This window comes from Esox lucius, chromosome 14 (assembly GCF_011004845.1).
Source record: "Esox lucius isolate fEsoLuc1 chromosome 14, fEsoLuc1.pri, whole genome shotgun sequence".
Taxonomy (NCBI): Eukaryota; Metazoa; Chordata; class Actinopteri; order Esociformes; family Esocidae; genus Esox; species Esox lucius.
Window position 1 is genome coordinate 11383423 of NC_047582.1, and position 24015 is coordinate 11407437.

General features: G+C 40.7%; 1 protein-coding gene across 1 annotated transcript; it reads left to right on the forward strand.

Moving 5' to 3' along the window:
* The first annotated feature begins 366 nt into the window (after positions 1-366).
* Positions 367-13497, forward strand: npffr1l3 (neuropeptide FF receptor 1 like 3). The gene is made up of 5 exons (XM_020053222.3): positions 367-405; positions 917-969; positions 2496-2885; positions 11715-11814; positions 11956-13497. Exons 3-5 carry the CDS (start codon positions 2516-2518, stop codon positions 12899-12901), a joined length of 1416 nt encoding a protein of 471 aa, XP_019908781.1. The 5' UTR covers positions 367-405; positions 917-969; positions 2496-2515; the 3' UTR covers positions 12902-13497.
* The last annotated feature ends 10518 nt before the right edge of the window (positions 13498-24015 follow it).

Sequence of the window (24015 nt, forward strand, 5' to 3'; positions counted from 1 at the left end):
AATTAACATGCGCTTACAGTTTTCCTCAGGTATTTCTACATAATAATCTGATGTCATTAGGCCTATTGGAATTCAATGGAACTGTCAAGAAAGAAAAAATAAAACTATACATAATCGTTTTCTGCGAAACTCTTGACGAGTATGATCTCTCTAATCTCTCCAACTGTTGCGCATGCACGACTCACCAGGACTGTAGCTATAAAAGCTGTTCACGTGCACCCCTTCTCAATCGCCATATGCGTATGGATCGCATTGGTCGATGTGAGAATTATATTTTATTTGAAAGTCTTTTAGTGGGAGAAAGTTCAGTTCGTCTTCCTGTATCTATTTCAAAATGTACTGAGGGGAATATTATTTTGTTGTTTTCCTTAATATTTCCCTTTACATTTGGAAGTCTTCAAAAAGGTAAATAAGGTGTGCATGCTTTCTTGTGCAATTATATGGTTTTTACTATTTGAAGTCCTGTGTAGAGCTTTCGCATCTGAACGATTTTCGTAAAGTACGTGCCTTGATTTTATTTCGGGAAATGGGAATTAAATAATAAAGTATGATATAACTCTCTCAGAATGTCAATTAGGACCGTAGTAATATCGACTTTAAATGTGAATATAATTATTTTCCGAAATTCTATTAAACCGAAATATTGAACAGAAATTATCCTCCATTGTTATTTAACTGTCATGAAAATGTAAGCGGATGCATGTGAACAATTTAAGTATTATATTAGGTATATTTTTATTTGTTTCTTTTTAATATAAGAAAAGGATACCATACTTTCATTATACATTTTTTTGATATTTTTGTGTGGTTAAAAATGGTAAGGGAGAGTGGGATAAGATGAGCCATTGGGCAAGTTGACCCACCCCCAGTATCCAGACAACTGTTCACAATTTTTGCCATGTGACCATATATTCAGGAAGAACACACTTTCCAACAGGCGATGATGAAGAAAGGCACATAGGAAAAGTGGTATGTCTCCTTTTACCCCACAAAAACCTTTACTTTGATTGTCAAAGTAAATGTTTTAAAGTCAGGTATATTGAGTTAAATCAAATGTATCTAGGTCTAAAAAAATATGTAATTTGCCTACGTGTTGATTAAATAGCCACTGTATAAAAACATGCACTGTTTGGCAAACGATTAGCCCTCCAGTCAGGCACTTTTCACCAAAGTGGTGGCTGTGAGGTAATATGAGCCAAATGCTGGGGGGGTAATTTGCCCCCCTATGAGATAAGTATAAGTTTCTGGCAAATCAAATATTATTTCCATGTAAAACTGCAAGATTATTTGGAAAGGGAGAATACATTATTAAATTATTTGAAACAAAGGTAGGGCATCTCAGGTGTTGAGGTTTTAATTTGAAAAAAGGATTGATCAATTTACCCTCAGATGGATCCTTGACTAGGATCAGAATACCCCTTGACTAGGATCAGAATACCCCTTGACTAGGATCAGAATACCCCTACCCTGGGGCAAGTTGAGCCACAGGACATTTTTTTAGCAAACATATTTTCAAGACCCTTTGTCATTGGTGCATTATTGTTATTTCACCTGACAGGAGACATCCTGAAATAGTCAAATTTGTTTCTGTCTCTATTCCTCTTGATTGAGGGACAACTTAAGTGAAACTTCCTCAACTCTCCCCTATGGGCTGTTATTTATTATAATTTTTTGTTTACATTTGGAGCCCTAAAAACATTCAAGAATTGTCTGTGTTTGTTTATACATGCTTATACACTTTATGACCACATCACACACGTCAAAATAGTTAAATAAATACTTTAAAAACATTCCCAAGGACCAAGATGGAAATAAGGCTCTGACTTTTTTTGTGATGTCTCTGTGCATGTACTGTGTTTTGTGTTTTATTTACAAGTGTATCTACAGAATCTCATCAACTATAAAAAAGCTGAATTAATTCAGGCAAATAGAATGAGTGTTGCACTATCCAAGCTGAATGGTTGTCATAGTGAGCTTCTCGTATTCCTTAATCGACATTCAGCATCTCGCTATAATTATAACTGTATAATTCATTGAGGACCTTGTTATGCATAGCATTGTGTCTTCATGGAGACAGCTTACAAACTTTTGGCAGAATAAGATACTTTTGAGGTGGATTACTGAAAGATACAGTGGAGACCTAATAATCAATCACCTAGTGACCATCTAATTAAGCAGTTCTGATCTCATGACCTACCAGTTAATGTGTTGGCTGGACAGTTACTGGATCAGGATTGGAATCCTTGTCAAGGTTGCCCCCCTTTATTTAATAGAATACTACACAAATTACCCTGAGGTCAGACAATATTTTGGCATAGTAATAAAAAAAACATTATTCACTATATCACATGGACAACACTATTGATTTACTACAGGTCAATTAAATAATGTACCAAAGTAGCAGCAGACTGATAATGTTAGTTGCATAATTTAAGACACCAAATGTGCATAATGTTTTACCTCTGACAAAATCTTACCCAATGCTTTCCACTTAGTCTAAGAAGAGGAGTTCAAGATGGAGGAAACATGGGAACTTCAGCTGACCACTGCTCTGTATATGACCGCTGATCTCTTAATCTCCACCAACCTAACCTCCCTCAGCAACCTAACCAACAGCACCAACACCAGCTCCATCCTCGCTGTCTCCAGCATCAAGCTCTCCCCTTATTACCAGCACTCCCTGGTCATAGCAGCCAGTTTTACCCTGGCCTACCTGTTTATCTTCCTGCTGTGCATGGCAGGTAATAGCCTGGTGTGCCTCATTGTGATGAGGAACCGTCACATGCGGACAGTCACCAACTTCTTCATTCTCAACCTGGCTATCAGTGACCTGCTGGTGGGCATTTTCTGCATCCCCACCACACTGGTGGACACCATCATCACAGGTAATACTCCACTGCTGTAGAATAACGGACAATTTACTGTTTCTATAGTGTGAGGCTGCTCTTTGATGCTACTGTAGTTTATTACATGTCTATACCCAGACCAACTCCTTAAGGCTGAGTGACAAGCATACTGTAGGGGTATGTGTGAGGTGCGAGGGTAAAGGAGAGGCAAAAACCTAACAAACAAAACGACACCGACACTAACATTTTTCTTGTCTCTTATGGTAAAGCTTACGGCACCAACTAACTCAAAACTGTTGTGAGGGTGTGTTGGGTGCGCTGCTGCCATCACCGGTGGAACGCCAGAGAGGGAGAGAGCACTCAGCGCAACGCGGAGCAGCCGTTACACTAAGTACAGTACAGGCCAAAAGTTTGGACACACCTTCTCATTCAATGCGTTTCCTTTATTTTCATGACTGTTTACATTGTAGATTCTCACTGAACGCATCAGAACTATGAATGAACACACCATCACACCTCCTCCTCCATGCTTCATGGTGGGAACCAGGCATGTAGAATCCCTCCGTTCGCTTTTTCTGCGTCGCACAAAGACACGGTGGTTGGAACCAAAGATCTCAAATTTGGACTCATCAGACCAAAGCACAGATTTCCACAGGTCTAATGTCCATTCCTTGTGTTTCTTGGACCAAACAAATCTCTTCTGCTTGTTGCCTCTCCTTAGCAGTGGTTTCCTAGCAGCTACTTGACCATGAAGGCCTGATTCGCGCAGTCTCCTCTTAACAGTTGTTCTAGAGATGTGTCTGCTGCTAGAACTCTGTGTGGCATTCAACTGGTCTCTAATCTGAGCTGCTGTTAACCTGCGATTTCTGAGGCTGGTGACTCGGATGAACTTATCCTGATGGGTATTGCGACTGCACTTGGGGACACATTCAAAGTTTTTGCAATTTTCTGGACTGACTGACCTTCATTTGCTAAAGTAATGATGGCCACTCGTTTCTCTTTACTTAGCTGATTGGTTCTTGCCATAATATGAATTCTAACAGTTGTCCAATAGGGCTGTCGGCTGTGTATCAACCGGACTTGTTGTGCAGAAAAAATTCCACTAATTAACCCTGACAAAGAACACCTCCATCCATCCATCTTCTCCCGCTTATCCGGGGCCGGGTCGCGGGGGCAGCAGTCTAAGCAGGGATGCCCAGACTTCCCTCTCCCCAGACACTTCCTCTAGCTCTTCCGGGGGGACACCGAGGCGTTCCCAGGCCAGCCGGGAGACATAGTCCCTCCAGCGTGTCCTAGGTCTTCCCCGGGGTCTCTTCCCGGTGGGACGGGACCGGAACACCTTCCCAGGAAGGCGTTCCGGAGGCATCCGAAAAAGATGCCCAAGCCACTTCAGCTGACCCCTCTCGATGTGGAGGAGCAGCGGCTCTACTCTGAGCTCCTCCCGGGTGACCGAGCTTCTCACCCTATCTCTAAGGGATCGCCCGGCCACCCTGCGGAGAAAGCTCATTTCGGCCGCCTGTATCCGGGATCTTGTCCTTTCGGTCATGACCCAAAGCTCATGACCATAGGTGAGAGTAGGAACGTAGATTGACTGGTAAATCGAGAGCTTCGCCTTGCGGCTCAGCTCTTTCTTCACCACGACAGACCGATACATCGACTGCATTACTGCAGAAGCTGCACCGATCCGTCTGTCAATCTCCCGTTCCATCCTTCCCTCACTCGTGAACAAGACCCCTAGATACTTAAACTCCTCCACTTGAGGCAGGCACTCTCCACCAACCTGAAGTGGGCAAGCCACCCTTTTCCGACTGAGGACCATGGCCTCAGATTTGGAGGTACTGATTTTCATCCCCACCGCTTCACACTCGGCTGCAAACCGTCCCAGTGCATGCTGAAGGTCCTGGTTAGAAGGGGCCAACACGACAACATCATCTGCAAAGAGCAGAGACGAAATTGTGTGGTCCCCAAACCTGACACCCTCCGGCCCCTGGCTGCGCCTAGAAATTCTGTCCATAAAAATTACGAACAGAACCGGTGACAAAGGGCAGCCCTGCCGGAGTCCAACATGCACTGGGAACAAGTCTGACTTACTGCCGGCAATGCGGACCAAGCTCCTGCTTCGGTTGTACAGGGACCTGACAGCCCTTAGCAAAGGACCCAGGACCCCATATTCCCCAAGCACCCTCCACAAGATGCCGCGAGGGACACAGTCGAATGCTTTCTCCAAATCCACAAAACACATGTGGATTGGTTGGGCAAACTCCCATGAACCCTCCAACACCCCGTAGAGGGTATAGAGCTGGTCCAGTGTTCCACGGCCCGGACGAAAACCACACTGTTCCTCCTGAATCCGAGGTTCTACTATCGGCCGTATTCTCCTCTCCAGAACCCTGGCATAGACTTTCCCGGGGAGGCTGAGAAGTGTGATCCCCCTATAGTTGGAACACACCCTCCGGTCCCCCTTCTTAAAAAGAGGGACCACCACCCCGGTCTGCCATCCAAGAGGCACTGTCCCCGACCGCCACGCGATGTTGCACAGGCGTGTCAACCAAGACAGCCCCACAACATCCAGAGACTTGAGGTACTCAGGGCGGATCTCATCCACCCCCGGTGCCTTGCCACCGAGGAGTTTCTTGACCACCTCAGTGACTTCAGCCCGGGTGATGGACGAGTCCACCTCTGAGCCCTCATCCTCTGCTTCCTCAATGGAAGACGTGTCAGCGGGATTGAGGAGATCCTCGAAGTACTCCTTCCACCGCCCGACGACATCCTCAGTTGAGGTCAACAGCTGTCCACCTCTACTGTAAACAGCGTTGGTAGGGCACTGTTTCAAAGAACACCTGTGAAGTGAAAACCATTTCAGGTGACTACCTCATGAAGCTCATTGAGAGAACACCAAGGGTTTGCAGCGCTATCGAAAAAGCAAAGGATTGCTACTTCGAGGTATCTAAAATATAAGACATGTTTTCAGTTATTTCACACAAGTACATAATTCCTTGTGTTCATTCATAGTTAGATTGCCTTCAGTGAGAATCTACAATGTAAATAGTCATGAAAATAAAGAAAACGCATTGAATGAGAAGGTGTCCAAACTTTTGGCCTGTACTGTATATAACCCTAACCCTATTATTAATCTAATATCTTTCTTATGATTTAATCCTCCAAACATTTTCAGAATATCAATTAACAACTGCTTACTTTGAAAGGGCTTCATCAGATTTACATGCAATGGAAAAGCAGCATCTCCAACGATGACATGGGGATGGTGACTCCTATCCCAGGAAGGTTTGCAGGTGGAGGGATGGCAACTGTCCCCTGAAGCGGGATTGCGTGAAGTGGGTGGCTTGATGTGTAATGAAAGGTTTCAAGCGATGGAGAAGACTGTTGGAACGATTAGCTGACATGCAAAAATATTTTAAACATGCTCTTCGTCCATATTACGCATCTGCTGAACAAGCACACTACTCTAGCTAGATAGCTATTATATTGTTTACCAAATATAAAGACACTTCTTGTGTGATGTTTTCCTGCTCTACATGCAAACAAACCAGGTGCCAAGCATTTTCTCTCTTTCCTTAATTATTTAATTTGACTAGTTCTCTCAAACGCACCATTCCAGAAACCGTCTTCCCCGATCTAGCTAGATAGCTACCTATTATACTGTTTACCAACTATGCCGTTACTTCTTCTGTGACCCCTCCCTGCTCTACAAGCGAACAAACCAATAATTTGCAAGACATCGCTGCCTAGTGCAAAGAAAGGTAATGGCTATTTATGCAGCAATGACGCACAAAGCCGCACAACTATAAATGTTGGGCACGTCTGCGTACTGACGCATATGACATTAACAACGCAGATACGCAGTAGTATAAATCAGGCTTAAAGGCCTTTACAAATCAGGAGCGAAACGAATAATCGAGAAGAAAAAGCGTAATATTCGTTGGCGAATGTTTCGCAAAAACTATACACATCAGACGCGACACGGCTTTGCGAAATATTCACGTTCTATTTAATCCCCGCGAAGAAATTGAGTCAATTTCAAGCGAAGACGATTTTATGTTAATTCTGAAAAAAAGATCCATCCGATTCTGAGAAGGCGATCAGATTACGGTGAATTCCACCGTCTGATCCAGTAGATCAAATTATATTACGGCCGCTTCCGCACCTACTTCAGGATGTCCGTGACACTGTTTGAGGCGCTCCTGCCGATTGACCCGGAGCAGCGCCTTGCAGCTATTAGGTAAAACATAAACAGTTTGGCTGTTTAATAGTTAAGGAAAATACCTATTAGGGCATGTTTACAGGTTTGGTTATGACGGTAATTTAAAATAAGTTAAATAGGGCACTGTTATTAGTGTATTTTACACTTCTGCCTTGTGATTAATGGGTGTTTGGTGCTGTGGATATAACGTAACTACTTCGTCTGACGTAGGTCAAGGTAAAACTGTGATTGGTCAAGCAAAAAGTTTCGCTATAAAATTCGACCTTGAAGCGAATAAAATAAGTGCTGCAAAACCGCAAAACGAAAATTCTCGTTTGATGTACAAGGTACAATAGACAAGAATGCAATTCGAATTATTTGAAACAGTTTTTTCGTTTTGTTTATTCGTTTCACTACTGATGTGTAAAGGCCTTGGCTTGAAATGGGATATTTACCGTTTTGTCTAAATTACACGTATGAGGGGATTGGAAATATGTCATAATTGCAAATAAAGCAAATGTTATAGTAAAAGCACCAAATAACATTGTCATCATTATTAGATGCACTTTTATAGCAGATGGCACCTTTGTCATTAGCAATTAAAGTCAGTCCAAAATAGTTAACAATATTGACATGAGCTTAATTTCGGTGGTCTCCACTCCTCCAAAATATGTCCCAACACTTAGGTGCATTATATATTCACAGGGGTGGATCTTAAGGATTTTTGTCAATAGCCAGTGTTAAGAATTTTACGTGTACCAGAATTTCTGAAGAAGGACGAGGATCCGGTCCAAATGGAAATTTAGCATAAAGATTTATTAATAAGAATTGATAAGTCAAAATACATGAAATACACTGCAGCGGTCAAATATTTGCTCAACCCTCGAGCTTCCACAAAATATTCGCGCAGAAACAAGATCGAACATTGGTTTTAATACTCCCGCCACAGGGGCGGTTACTTTTCACTCTCGTGAGTAAAACCCATCCTTGTTGGCTCTTCGTTGGCATGGTGACATGTTGGACGAATTTCTTGGTTTTCGCTATCCAATGAGGAAGGACATGCACTAACTCTCGAGCATAGATCAACAGGTTCTTTGCATACAGGTGTGAAATCTTAACCAGGTTACAGTAATTTACATTCTATTGTCCTAACCTAGACTATAACATCAGGGGGCTGGAGACAGAAGGTCTCTTTGTGCTGTATAGGGGGCAGTTTCATTTGTATGTTAATTGTGGGGTTTTAATCCTGTCTCTCTATCAGAGCCAGGTGTAAAGTCTGAGTGTGGCTGAGTGTAATTTAAGGAGTTCTAAACTTTATGGTTATTGTATTCAATCATATTTCCCTAACCTGGCTGCAGCATACAATTTAATAAAACAAAAACATAAGAATACATGGTTATTAAATCAGCATTATTTAAACTACATTTATCTCAACACCAGTCGGGTTAGTAGGCGCCAAACTTTCCACTAGCCCGGGTAAAATGTTGCTTACCCTGTCTGTAACTCTATTTACAGAGTAACGAACAGGGCTAGTTTATAAATGGATGTTTTCTATATATTTTTCCAGTATTAATGTTAAATTAGTCTGTACACAATATTATATAAGCACAGAATGAGAGAACAGTTTTGTAACTGCAAGTCACCCAAAAATATCCAACCAAGTGTAATTAGCAAAGAAGTATATATTATTTAAATACTGCATACAAAAGTATTCTCTCAAATGCAGGCTGCATTCAGGATAATGTCACCTTCACTTTACATTTAATGAATGTTAACGGCAGCTGGTAGGCTAATGAACGTGATATTACAACTGGTGGTATTTAATAGTGATCATGACAAATATGTATAAAACACACTAACAGGTTGTAAACGTTCAGTCTACTGAAAGCTTCCTTTCTGTTTTGGCACTAAACTAATTCTAAAATATTTTACGTATTTCGTGGCTGTACAGAGACGAAGATATTAGAATACTATATAGTTGTAGATACAGTAACCAAGGGGCGAGGCTTAGCAAAGGTTCCAACACTTTATTTTAAGGCGAGTCTGGCGGACTGATTGTTTTTGATTATTGGCACTTCTACGAATTCTTATGAGTAAAATTCATCTGAGTGATTAGGAACACTTAAGCGGTAAGCCATGACTTCCTGTTTTACTGGAGTATTAATAATGTATGAGGTGACACTCGGCCAAAGTCCCACAGTCATCCATCACTATGTGAAAGACCAGAGAATATATTAATGATGTATGACAAAAGGTAGAAATGGTCATTAGAAACAAATACCAGAGGGGGGCGTGGCGTAGGCAGAAAGATAGCCATGCAGAAAAGTACCTTATCCCAGCTGTGAAGTATGATTGTGGATCTTTGACATGGGGCCGTTTTTCTTCCAAAGGCCCTGGACATCTTGTGAGGAAAAATGTTATTGTGGAATCCATCAAGTACCAGCAGATGTCAAATAAAAAATTTAAATGTAAAATATTATGTTAAATAAACTGGGCCGTGGTTGGATCTTCCAGCAGGACAATGAATCCTAAGCACACCTCAAAATCAACACAAAAATGATTCACTGGCCATGGGACCAAGGTTGTGCCATGGCCATCCCAGTCCCCTGACCTAATCCCAATATAAAACCTGTGGGATGAACTGAAAATAATAATATATAGCATTTTAGGACCTTTCAAATAACCCAAGGACACTGTACATCATTCAGTGTAATAAGAATGAATTACACGGAGGTCAAAACTAAATAAACTAATAGCAGGGGTAAATGAGTGTGGCAGATTGTGGACAAATCTACTGTATGAGGTGAAAGCCATGGTGAAGAGGTGGGTTTTTAGCCTGTTCTTGAAGGTGTCAATGGAGTCCGAGTTGTGTGTTACTGGTGGGAGTAAATTCCAGAATCTGGGAGCTGCAACACTGAATCCCGGTCTCCCGTGGTACACAGTCGGGATTTAGGAATGGTGAGAAGGCCAGTGTCTGAAGAGAGGAGACAATGTGAGGGAGTATGTAGTTGGAAGACATCTGGGCCAGTCCATGGGGGGCCTTGTTAGTGAGAATCTTGTAGCTGTTTCGGTACAGGGAGCAAATGAAGGTGGTGCAGTGTGGGTGAGATGTGTCCCCAGGGTTTTCCACGTGTCAGGTCCCTGGTAGCAGAGTTCTGGACGTACTGGCGCCTGTCCAGGGATTTGCTAGCCACCCAGAGAAAGACTCCATTGCAATAGAAAAGGAGAGTCCACAAGCGTGGACCTCAGAATCTCTAGGATCTGGAGAGATTCTGTTTTCGGTAATGGTCTCAGATCCCTTGCCATCTGTTCTCCAACCTCATTACATATAGGAGAAGATTCAGCTGTTATCTTGGCAATGGGAGGTTGAACAATGTATTAAATGAATGGATGCCAATAATTGTGGCACACATACATGTATATTTTAGAAAAAAGGTTACATTTTTGTCAGTATTTTGAATGAAAGAGTGTAAAAAAACATTTATTTTACAGCCTGTTTGTTCATAATTGCCAAGGGTGCCAATATGCCTGGATACAGTACTTAGCCGTGGTATACTGGCAATATAACACAAACCCCCAAGATGCATTATTGCTCTTATAAACTGGTTATCAATGCAATTAGAGCAGTAAAAGGAGATGTGCTGTCATGTGGTATATGGTCTCATATAACATGGCCATCAGCCAATTCCGGTTTCAAACATCCAGGTTGATTAGACACTGTGTACCATGGGTATGACATCACATAATTCTTTACTTTTATAAATGTGTTGCTAAGCAGTTTATGAAAGCAATAAGGCATCACAGGTGTTTGTCATAAATTGCCAATATACGACAGTTATGCACTGGGAGTGCCCAGGCACTCCGCGATGCATTGTGCCTAAGAACATCTCTTAGTAGAAGTATATTGGCCATATACCATACCCCCTTGTGCCTTATTGCTTACATATACATATATATGTATGTTTGTCTGTCTAAAGGTGCGCCAGCCCATTGTTACCATACTGAATGTTAAAACATCTCAAAAACTACAAGTTGGATCATTATCCCCATTTTAAATAGTACATATTTATGTTTTACATGTTTTATCTACTGTTCATTGGCTGTTAAAACATTGGATTGGGGATGTAGCAGATTAATGTTTGCATAGAAGCTGGAGGCTCAGAACTGAGATATTAATAGTGGGTCTGAACATGTTGAGCTGCTCGTTTACATTTCACAGCCTGAATAACAGTGCCACATTTTTGACAGTTCTTCAAAATCTCTTGAAGTATTACAACATCAATACAGACCTTAATTGAGTCATGTCAAGAAAAGTGCTTACAGAAAACCCCTCTTTTGGAAAAAGGGCAAACTACTAACTGCTACAAAATCACTAGTCAGGAAGTTTTACCTCACAGTAATTATGTGTGGTACAAATGTCAACATACCTGTTACTGGATGAATGTGTTCATCCTGTCACAGTTCTTTTGGTTCTCTTTTCGTGCAGGTCTGAAAAGGTTTGAAAATACATTACATATTTAGAATTTGTTATTCTACTTAATTATTCTGAGACAATTGCATATACCAAACTAGAGTACCAAACATGCCAAACACCTGTTTGCAATGTGGCTAATGTCGCTCATTGAGATGCAGCTCACTAATGAAGGTTTATTTTTGCTGTTTGACAGGGTGGCCTTTTAGCAATGCTGTGTGCAAGCTAAGTGGTCTGATACAAGGGACATCAGTGGGTGCCTCTGTCTTCACCTTGGTTGCCATCGCTGTGGACAGGTAGGCTAAGCCTTGTTAACATATATATGCACATGGGAATTGGAGGAGGATCGAGAGTCTTTCACCCACGCTTGTTAAACACTTTGTGTTGTACAGTAAAGCGCTCTGTCATTATCACCTGCCTCTTCTCTCTCCCATTAGATTCCGCTGTATTGTTTACCCCTTTAAGCCTAAGCTAACTCTTCTTGTTGCTAAGGCAACTATAGGGCTGGTATGGGCTCTTGCATTGGCGATCATGCTTCCGTCAGCTGTGATGCTGATGGTGAAGGCAGAGGAGGGTCATTTCATGGTTTCCAGTGACAACCAGACCTTTCCTCTCTATTCCTGCTATGAAACCTGGCCGGACCCGGAGATGAGGAAGGTTTACACCACAATCCTGTTCACACTACTCTATCTGGTGCCCCTGGCTGTCATTATAATCATGTACGGCTGCATCGGGGCCAAGCTCTACTCTCCAGCTGTACTGTCCAGTAGGGGGCACCTAGACGTCAAGTCCCCCATCTCCCAGAGGAAAGTCAAAGTGGTTAAGATGCTCATTGTAGTTGCCCTCCTCTTCATGCTGTCCTGGCTGCCTCTCTGGACTCTGATGCTCATCACAGACTACGCTACACCTGGGGGGGAACAACTAGACCTTCTGACCGGCTACATCTACCCCTTCGCCCACTGGCTGGCCTTCTCCAACTCCAGCATCAACCCTGTCATCTATGGTTACTTCAATGAGAACTTCAAGAAGAGTTTTAAGGCCGCCTGTCGCCCTGGGATTTGTTGCAGTATGGTCCCTCGCGAACCTGTGGTGAGCCAGGTTCAGGAAGGGCCTCTGCGGGACACAGTCCGAAACGCCAACCTTCTCGTCAGCCTCGGGATGAGAAACCGTATCTACACCGACAGTGACCTCACGGGCTGCGTACGTCTGGAGATGGAGCAAAGGAGGGAAGAGGGCTCGGCAGAGGCAGGTGTCTTGAGGGACTCTGGGGCTGAGGGAGGTAGCATCAACAGCCGAGTGTCAATGAAAAGACGTCTTCATGCTGATCATGTTGATAAGATCTCTCCAATGGGGGTCACTGTTTGTCAGGTATGGGAGCTTTGAAGGGCAGCTCATGGGTGGACCACAGGAGTGGGGCATGTAAATACATGGTGAAGTTGGAGACTGAAGCAGTTGAAAATAACAGGGTACTGTCATATTATTACCTACCTGACAACAGTAACCAAATCTAGAGGAGTGTACATACCACATTGAAATCTCCTAATGTCATGTATAGTATACAGGATCTCCTATAGGGGGCCTTATTAAATGTTTAATGGTAAATTACATTTCTCAACTTCAGGCATCATTGCTGGGAAAAAAAGAAATTACTGATGATTAAACTCACAATTTTATCTCGGCAGGCATTTTATTTGGAGAATATTGCTGGTTTAAAACCTTGGTAAATCAGTTTGCTACTCCCAGCCTCTAGCTGACTAAATAATATTTTAGCTCCTGTGTTGTAAATTCAACAGGTTACTCCCATCAATTACGTGCTGACCGCCTTTCTGATGATTGATCCGCTGGGGTAGATATGCTTGACCTGTTTTGCCTCCTGCTTTCCACCTGACTTCATTTCTGAATTATTCGGAGATGTATTTTATTCTGATGATTATACCTGGTAAGTCCTCATTGTTTGGAATGTACAAAAGCAGTGACCCTTAAATGCACAAACTCAAATATATATATATATATATATATATATATATATATATATATATATATATATATATATATATATATATAATTTGTTTGTGCATTTAATATATACTGCCGTTGAAAACTAAGAAATTAGTTTGAATAGGAAGTATAGCAAAATGAAAAGGAAATATTGTCACTGACAAGTTTACAAATAATGATTTTAAAATCATAATTGTGTATTTCAAACTTTGCTTTCGTCAAAGATTCATCCATTGGCAGCAATTACTGCATAGCAGACCTTTGGCATTCTAGTTGTCAATTTGTCAAGGAAATCTGAAGCGATTTCACCTGATGCTTCCTGAAGCACCTTCCACAAGTTGGATTGGCTTGATGGGCACTTCTTGCATACCATACTGTTAAACTGCTCCCACAACAGCTCAATAGGGTTGAGATCCTGTGGCCACTCCATCATAGACAGAATACCAGCTGACTGCTTGTTCTCTAAAACGTTCTTGCATATTTTGAAGCTGTGCTTTGGGTCATTGTCCTGTTGTAGGAAGAAATTGGATCCAATCAAGCGCTGTCCACAGGTTATGGCATGCCATTTCTTCTTCAAGATCCCTTTTACTCAAACATAGATTTGTTTGTCCATAACACTTATTGGTAATTTCTCGCATGGAATAGCCTTAATTTCTAAGGACAAGAATTGACAGACAAGTTTCAGAAGAAAGTTCTTTGTTTCTGGCCATTATGAGCCTTAATCAAGCCTACAAATGCTGATTATGAGGATACTGAACTAGTCTGAAGAAGGCCAGTTTTATTGCTTCTTTAATCAACACAAAATTTTTCACAAATACAATAGTCATTTACAACATTAACAATGTCTACACTATTTCCGATCAATTTGAAGTTATTTTAATGGACAAGTTTTACAATTTTCTTTCAAAAACAAGGACATTGCTAAGTGATCCCTAACTTATGAACGGTATTCCATATTAACTTTTTATGACACCAACCCAAGATTAGTCAATTTGTGGTGCTCCATGCATGACTCTTTGGCATGATCGTTATGCTGTGAACAGGATTCAAAGTCCTGTCCACAATGATGCCGCTATACTGCGTGGCAATTACTTCTTTGTTGTGCCACTCAGGAGCAATTACATTTTGGTTAGTGTATTAATTATATTTGTTTTGCTTCATACTATCTGATATTGTGATTTGTTGAAAGAATTATGAACTCTTGACATTTTATTTTTATTGGATATGCTCATTTTTTACATAAAATATTTCTGATAATGTATTCTCTATGCATATGTACAAAATATTTTGGGCTTTACAGTATGTTATCTTCACAATTATATTGTAAAATCATATTGGACCCATATTAGAATCTGATTAGCAAGTGTTCCCAGAATTCTTACACATACTTCTTCTCTGGATTAGAAATTGATTCTAAGAGGAATTACTGATGAACCTAGGTTCTGGAACATTAATGTTACTTAATCAAATCTACTTCTGTTTTTCTTTTGTAACCCTTTATGGAGCAGCCTACAGCTACAGTATGCAACTAGATTCCGGATGTGGACTGGAATATAATTAACAATTATACAGAATAATTTTACAACTGAGAACAGAAATATCTTTTTAAATAACAATAATTTCCTACTTTGATAACATTTGGACACAATCACAATGTGATCATAATGAGATAGAGAGCTGCCTAAAGGGAGGTACTGGTGTCTGACAAGCAGTTTTAAATGTTGATTGAGGACCATTTTGCTGAAAAATGTAACCTTTTACTTGAGTGTGTTTGTAATTTGAAAAAAAGGCCAGAAAAGGTAATGAATGAAAAAATAAAATGATATAAATAAAATCCAGGCATAACATTTTGTGGGAGAGCTACTGTAAAAATGTTTTACACAATATGGTTTAAATTGTTTCCTTTTTCATTACACTGTAAAAAAATTCTGGAGATTCTATGGTGGAAAATTGTCAAATCATGACAGTAAAAGACTATACTCTAAATAGATTGAATAACCTTTTCTGGAATAAATACTCCACTGTCAAATAGTGCTGTACTTTGTTTATAATGGAAATATGCTGTAATATATATTACAGCCAACAGTGTCATTTTTACATTTTAGTTGTAAAAAATAAACTTTTAAATGTACTAACCATTGTTTTAATGACATCAATATGCCATAATATATAACAGGCAGCACTAATTTTTGCATTTCTTCTAAGAAATACATTTTGTCACTGTTAAATGTACCATTGTGTTGATAAATGTAAATATGCCATTATATAACAACAAATACTATATTTTGCATTACTTTTTTGTGAAAGATATGTCATGCCAGTGTTAAAAACATAATGTGCTGTACAAGTGCAAAACCCATTCAATTTATATTACCAAAACAATAAATCAGAATGAGCTATGTTTGTTTTTTCTGTGTTTTGGTTTTGTCCTTAGCTTTTCATGTCAAACAACTTCTTGTTTCATTTTTCAAGACCGTCTCATGTTGCTTCTTGAAAAAGTAACCACAGAAATTATAGATTTTTGGTTTTGACCATAGAAATTGAGCAAGACAAATGTATTGGACTGCACTTTGGGGAACATTTCATGTTTAACGGGTCTTGCGTGGACAGCAACCACCTGCACCGGACTCAAAGTAGGAACCCGGTAATGGTAGGGGCGTGCTCACAAGACCCATGGGCGTGTTTGTCTCTAGCATGTGTCAGGGAGTGAGGTTTACTCACTGCACTGTACCCGCAGGCCACCGTTACACACAGACATAATAAAGAGTAGACGCCGCATTGGCTGCTGGGGCGCGAGAAATACGGCCGCCATCTTTGACCGGTCATACTCCTATTTGCGTAGCAGCAGAAGCAACGATGCCAGAGCACTGTGGAGCATACTCCTGCTCATATCGGCGGACCATCGAAAGCAGGGCTCGGGGGATTACCTTTCACAAGTAAGATTTAACATTACCGTATTATTGGTTGTATTTTGTGACTAGAATATTACCAGAGAGTTGAGAAGGAGCAAGGATCTTTGATATTACTGTACTGAAATCGTATCCAGCTAGCTAGGCTATGTTTACTGCACCAGCCGGTGTTCACCCAGCGAACTGAGACTTGATAAGTCATATTCTATAACACTGACTTAGATTACAACTGACTCAAGAATGCTATTGTAGAAATAAAGCAAATATTACTGGTATAACATTGGCCAGCTTATTATATATTTATATAAATAAAAGACGGTATTATCATTGTAGGGCAGTACTAGCTTAGCTAGTAACTTAGTATTTTGGTGGTAGCTTCACTATTTCCAGAATCAAGTAACTTTTCAATAGTAGTAACTCCTTTATTTACCAAGTAGCTTGGCCACACAAGCTAAAGTAGCTTCCTATGTAATGAACTAGCCTACTGCTGTGTTTGTGTTACTTAGCTTGCTACATTTGACTGGGTGGTAGCTTTTGTGTAGTGAAGCTTTATTCATGACAGAGTAACTAATAGCTTAGCTCACTGCAATTTCCAAGTAACTTGCCCAACACTGTGTATTTTTCACGTGTAATTCACCCTAACAAAAGTAAGTTACCTCTCATTTCTCATACCCACCCCACTTAAAATAAAGGCAACAGAACATCTGATAGTAGAATGGTTTTCAAACAAGCTTATTATTTAGTTCAGCGGTATGTGCTCACCTACAGGTTCAGCCAAGATTCCTTGGAGCTCCTATTTAATTCAATCAGAGCGTCAGGTAGGGTTGGTGTTCTTTTAATTACAGTTTTGAAAATATACCTAATGAATATCTTTGTCTTGTGAGTAATGTATGTATTGTGTGCCTGTTTTCCATATAAGGAGGCTGGAATAACAATCCATCGGCACTTCCAGGCCATCTTCAGCCGCCTGATGGTTCGGTGTGGTGTCTCACCTGTGTAAAGCACTATATAAATATAATGTATTTTTTTAAATTATTATTTTAATTAGGTGCTGAGTGCTGCAGAGAGGGTGATCCGCCAAGCTTCACCAATGCCAGCTCCTAAGGTGTCGACAGTCACAGACATGGTCCGGGAGGAGATTGGAACAGAGGATGTTTTTCTGCTTGGGGAACACATTGAGGAGACTCAGTTTGGCATCGACAACCATCATTCTGACTTGTTGTCATTGGTTGTGTCTGTGTTTCTCAAAATAAGGCTGCACCACATTACCAAACTCACCTCTCTTGAACTGCAGAAAGGGAGCACGAGGAAGAACTGTCCTCTTTCAGGGGTTTTAGAGAATGTGCATGTGTGTGGTTCCATGACAATTCAAGACTTTAATCCTAAATTCCAGCATCCCAAAACTAATTCTAAGCTTTATATCTGTACTTTAACCTTACTTATCACACATAGTATCTTTGTCATATCTGTCATCATTCTGACAAGATTAACACTGAAACTGAAAGCAATGGCTTAAAACTGCCTGGAAACAGTGGTCTGTCACATTTTATGTGAATACTGCTGTAAGTGTTGGTGGGTCTGTAAATACCTCTGTTTGTTTGTGTTTCATGAACTCTAGCCTCATGGTGTGTGTCTCCAGGAATCCAAATGTTGGTCTCCTTTGCCTTACACTGGGTTTGTGAGCTTGTGTATAATGAAGTTTATCTTTACATTATGTCCTTGTGTTTGTGATTGTCTTAGCCCTGATCTCTTTCCCTCTGGGTTCTGAAAAGCACTTGTAACTGTGTTTTTAATAAAGAGTAGAGCTTCACAAGGAGTGGACTGAGGCTGGAGTCAGTGCATCAAGAGCCACCACACACAGACATGTCCAGGAAATGGGCTACAAGTGTCTCATTCCTAGTGTCAAGCCACTCCTGAACCAGAGACAATGTCAGAAGCGTCTAACCTAGGCGAAGGAGAAAAATAACTGAACCATTGCTCATTGGTCCAAAGTCCTCTCTTCAGACCAAAGTACATTTTGTATTTCATTTGGAAATCACGGTCCCAGAGACTGGAGGAAGAGTGGCGAGTCACAGAATCCTCAGCAGTGCCACAGGTTGATTGCCTCCATGCCCCGCCACATTGATGCATTAATTTGTGCCAAAGAACCCCCGACTAAGTATTGAGTGCATGAATTGACATACTTAGGAAACCTTTGCAGGTGCTCTGCCTCCCCTGCCTTTTCCGGCGGCTCTGCCTCCCTTGCCTGTTCCTCTTCCTGTTCACGGCTTTCTCCCACCCGCCCGCCCTGGTTGTCTTGTCTGCCCCGTCTGAAAGCTGTGACTTTGTGGGGGGGGGGGGGGGGTACTGTGACGTCTTTTCCAGATTTACTTGTCCTTCATGAACACATCTGAAACTTTTCTTGTGTCTTTGATTATCACTCACACCTGGTCCCAATCCGGTCATTTGTATGTTTAAATGTTGCCCTTCTGCTCCCCTCATTTGTGGGTAATTTTTTATCGAAATAGAACATAACCAACACAAGTGCTCTTACACATCTTATAATAATAATATATGATGTTGTACTGAAATGGCACCAATTACTTCCCTTTAATTGTATAGTCCCTAAATCCAACAGAGACAGAACTATAATTGCTCGGTCAATAATGTACCAAATTTCTTCATCTCATCGGGTCGCAGGGACTGCAGGTCCAGCAGGGGCCCCAAACTTCCCTTTCCCGAGCCACATTTGCCAGCTCTGACTGGGGGATCCCGATGCGTTCCCAGGCCAGTGTTGAAATATAATCTCTCCACCTAGTCCTGGGCCTACACCGAGGTCTCCTCCCAGTTGGACGTGCCTGGAACACCTCCCTAGGGTGATGTCCTGGGGGCATCCTTACCAGATGCCTGAACCACCTCAACTGGCTCCTTTCGATGCAAAGGAGCAGTGGCTGTACTCCAACAAACTGCAATGCCCTGTGTGTTCTGACACCTTTCTATCAGTACCAGCATTAACTTTTTCAGCAATTTGAGCTAAAGTTGCTCATCTGTTGGATTGGACCACACGGGCCAGCCTTCGCTCATGTATTACAGAACCTTGTCTGCCTATGACCCTGTCGCCGGTTCACCACTTTTCCTTCCTTGGACCAGAGGTCAGTACTTCTGATCCAGTCATTTAGCCATCACACTTTGGTCGCTCATATCCCATATCTCATATCGCTTGCACATTTTTCCTGCTTCTAACACATCAGCTTTGAGGACAGAATGTTCACTTGCTGCCTAATATATCCCACCCACTGACCGGTGCCATTATAACGAGATTATCAGTGTTATTCCCTTCACCTGTCAGTGGTCATAATGTTATGGCTGATCGGTGTAGATATTTATATAGATTACCAGTGTTATTCACTTCACCTGTCAGTGGTCATAATGTTATGGCTGATCGGTGTATATATTTATATAGATTATCAGTGTTATTCCCTTCACCTGTCAGTGGTCATAATGTTATGGCTGATTGGTGTATATATTTATATAGATTATCAGTGTTATTCCCTTCACCCGTCAGTTGTCATAATGTTATGGCTGATCGGTGTATATATTTATATAGATTAACAGTGTTATTCCCTTCACCTGTCAGTTGTCATAATGTTATGGCTGATCGGTGTATATATTTATATAGATTAACAGTGTTATTCCCTTCACCTGTCAGTGGTCATAATGTTATGGCTGATCGGTGTATCCTGGTGCTCTGCGTGACATCTATAGTGTCGCTGTGTTCCACCCATCTTAAAAGATCTGAAAGGGTACAGCAGACCAAAAGGTTGTGTCTTCTTTTTGCTACTGATTAGCCTGAATCATGAATAGGATTAGACGCAACATAAGCATTTATATTCTATATTTGATAGGAAAGGGTTGAAAGATGAGTCTGCTTCAGATTTATGTTGCAGCTGTATGTGTGTACTGGAGGCAGCAGCTTAGATTACTGGACCACCCTAGGACACAAGTTGGATATATTGTAAATCAATGTCAGGCACAGTCCGAGCACACACACACAATACGTCAAGCAAATATCTTGGAAAGAGAACACTTTATATTCCAGCTTTATAATTGTTCATGCTGAAAAGTTCTGTATGTACAGAAGTAGACAATCTTGACCTAGGTCATGGTCATAACAGAGCAAAATGTATTGCTGTGCTGAAAGGTAATTTGTTGAATCAGTGATTGAAAGCATTATTAAATAAAAGCAAAATGAAACAGTCATCCTTCAGACACAATACATAGTACTTGGTTATCTTGAAAAAGCAAAGTAGAGGGAGAGCAAAGTGGCATTGGATAATTTTCTGGTAGAAAATAGCCAGCCACTATGAATATATATCACATTTGACTCTAGCCACCAGTAATATTAACATTACAACAGTCCTCAAGTCCTCTGTGGTTAAGTCTGAGTCAAGTCACAATTCCCTATGGCAAAGGGTTCAACTGGGCCAACAATAGTTAAGTCACAATTCCCTATGGCAAAGGGTTAAACTGGGCCACCAATAGTTAAGTCACGATTCCCTATGGCAAAGGGTCCAACTGGGCCACCAATAGTTAAGTCACGATTCCCTATGGCAAAGGGTTCAACTGGGCCACCAATAGTTAAGTCACGATTCCCTATGGCAAAGGGTCCAACTGGGCCACCAATAGTTAAGTCACGATTCCCTATGGCAAAGGGTCCAACTGGGCCACCAATAGTTAAGTCACGATTCCCTATGGCAAAGGGTTCAACTGGGCCACCAATAGTTAAGTCACGATTCTCGATAACTGAAGTATTCAGTTTGTCGTGGATATTAAAGAAATAAAGAAATAAAGGCAAGTTCTTTTAATTCTAAGAAATTATAGATACACAGCGTAATGAAACCCTGCAGAGATTTTCCCCTCCCTTCTGAGGCATATAGCAGATATATACACACTACTGTTCAGAAGTTTGGGGTCATTTTGAAATGTCCCTTTTTTTTCTGTCCATTAAAATAACTTATCAGAAAAATAAAATAATTTATCAGAAATAGATTGTAGACATTGTTAATGTTGTAAATGACTACAGAGGCCCATTATCAGCAACGATCACAGCATGGAATGTTGTGTTTGCTAATCCATGTTTATAATTTTCAAAGGCTAATTGATCATTAGAAAACCCTTTTGCAATTATGTTAGCACAATCGAAAACTGTTGTGTCAGGTCCTGGCTAGGGGCCTCTAGGCATTTCCATGCGCCTGGGGGCCACAGTCAGGATCTGACCGCAGAAGTGCATCTAGGCAGCTCCTTGGGACTGTTTTCTGTTCTCTCCAATTAGAGACAGCTACGTCTTGTTGTCTCTAATTGGGGACCCTATTTAAGTGGTTCTGTTTGCCTTTCAGTTTGTTGGTCATTGTTTAGCCTTCAGTTCGTTTTTGTTTGGAGGGAAATAATAAAAGGATGATACCCTCTCTCCCTCTGCGCCACGTGTCCTGCCTCACCTGCACTGTGACATAGTGGTGATTAAATAAGCAATAAAACTGTCCTTCTTCAGATTAGTTCAGTATCTGTGGCATCAGCAATTGTGGGTTTGATTACAGGCTTAAAATGTCCAGAAACAAATATTTTCTTCTGAAACCCATCAGTCTATTTTTGTTCTGAGAAAGGAAGGTTATTCCATGCGAGAAATTGCCAAGAAACTGAAAATCTCATAGAACTCCCTTCACAGAACAGCACAAACTGTCACTAACCAGAATAGAATAGCCTTCCAGAATAGATTGCTTACATTTAATTATATTTTTAAGATCATCAGAACATTTCTACCTGCCACCACCCAGCTTAGGTAATTTTCTTATAGTAATATATGAACTTTCATATTATTTTATTGTTAATTTTTTCTACATAGAATTCTATGATTCTTCTTTAGCTATTTATACACATACTCAACATGTGCCTTAAAACTCCAAAAGTGTTGACAGTTTTGGGCTTTCTTCTTTATCCCATTATGTCTTTATAACCTTAAAGTCCCTATAACCTTGAAAGTATAAAACATTGTTTTATCCCTTTGTATACTGTATTGCAAACTTTACCGACAGCCTGCTGAAAAAACACTATCCATCTCACAGCATCAATCTTTTGTATTTTTTTACAAGAAGCCCAACATACACGTCCATATCAAGGTTATAGATTTGTGATGGACTAAAATCACTCAATCATTGTAGCATAGTGCAACAGAAGAGGGTTAGATACCGTGGCAAAGTAGAAAATGAACATTCACAACATGCTGAGGATACACCAACAAACTAAAGCAGACACATATTGAATTCAGCTCAGGAAATATGTCCTTATACCCTTGTAACTACATGTTTACACAGTGTTGAGAGATCCACAGCCCTGGAGAATTTCTTAAGCACCATGGCTTACATATACACTACCGTTCAAAAGTTTGGGGTCACTTAGAAATGTCCTTGTTTTTGAAAGAAAACAAGGACATGGTCCAGTAAAATAACATCAAATTGATCAGAAATACAGTGTAGACATTGTTAATGTTGTAAATGAAGCTATTGTAGCTGGAAATGGCAGATCTTCAATGGAATATCTACATAGGGTTACAGATGCCCATTATCAGAGGCCCAATATCCCCAAACATCAAAAATTGCTTTTCTTTCAAAAACAAGGACATTTCGAAGTGACCCCAAACTTTTGAATGGTAGTGTAGTTCACTGTATTCTACCTTAAAGTGAAGCTTTTAGAAGTCTTATTTTAGAAGAGCCTTTTTTTTGCCTTTGCTTAACATATTTGTGCATGGCCTCATATTGGCCTGTGGTAGGCTACTCTATTTGTCTAATTTCTCATTTAAAACCACCCGGGACATGATTTATCTACCCTTTTTAGACTTAGTTCTATAATGAACTGGCATTTCCTTGGTTTCAAGCAGTTCCATCACGATCTGACCAAAAATATCAATCAAATAATATTGACATATATTTGTGCAAAGTGCATGTCTACTTTTTAAGTGCAGGCCACTTTCTCTTAAAAAAGGACATTATGGTTTATTAATTCCATAACTTACCAAGATATTAAATGAAACATAAAACACTGGAAGTAAGTAGCTGAAGTATTGGGGGGGGGGTAAGTAAGTGGGTGGCTTTTGGCTGTTGTGCAGTTTTGGTTTCAGGCTTTGTGACAATTAAATATGTACCATCTGTACACTGGATATAAAAAGTCTACACACCCCTGTTAAAATGCCAGGTTTTTGTGATATATAAGAATGAGATAAAGATACATTTTGTCAGAACTTTTAATGTGACCTATAATGTGAACAATTCAATTGAAAAATAAAAACCTTACAATAACCTGGTTGCATAAATGTGCACACCCTCTTATAACTGGGGATGGGGCTGTGTTCAGAATTAACCAATCATATTCAAACTCATGTTAAGTAGAAGACGAGAAGAAAACTGGTCAGGGAGGCTTCCAAGAGGCCTACAGCAACATTAAAGGGACTGCAGGAATTTCTGGGAAGTACTGGTTGTGTGCTACATGTGACAACAATCTCCCATATTCTTCATATGAATGGGCTATGGGGAGGGTGGCAAGACGGAAGCCTTTTCTTAC

What these genes read in the sequence shown, in the direction of transcription:
- npffr1l3 (XM_020053222.3), top strand. Translation starts at nt 2,516, where the DNA reads ATGGAGGAAACATGGGAACTTCAGCTGACCACTGCTCTGTATATGACC. An exon ending in GGTGGACACCATCATCACAG is followed by an intron (nt 2,886 to 11,714) that starts GTAATACTCCAC and finishes GCTGTTTGACAG; the next exon opens with GGTGGCCTTTTAGCAATGCT. An exon ending in GTTGCCATCGCTGTGGACAG is followed by an intron (nt 11,815 to 11,955) that starts GTAGGCTAAGCC and finishes CTCTCCCATTAG; the next exon opens with ATTCCGCTGTATTGTTTACC.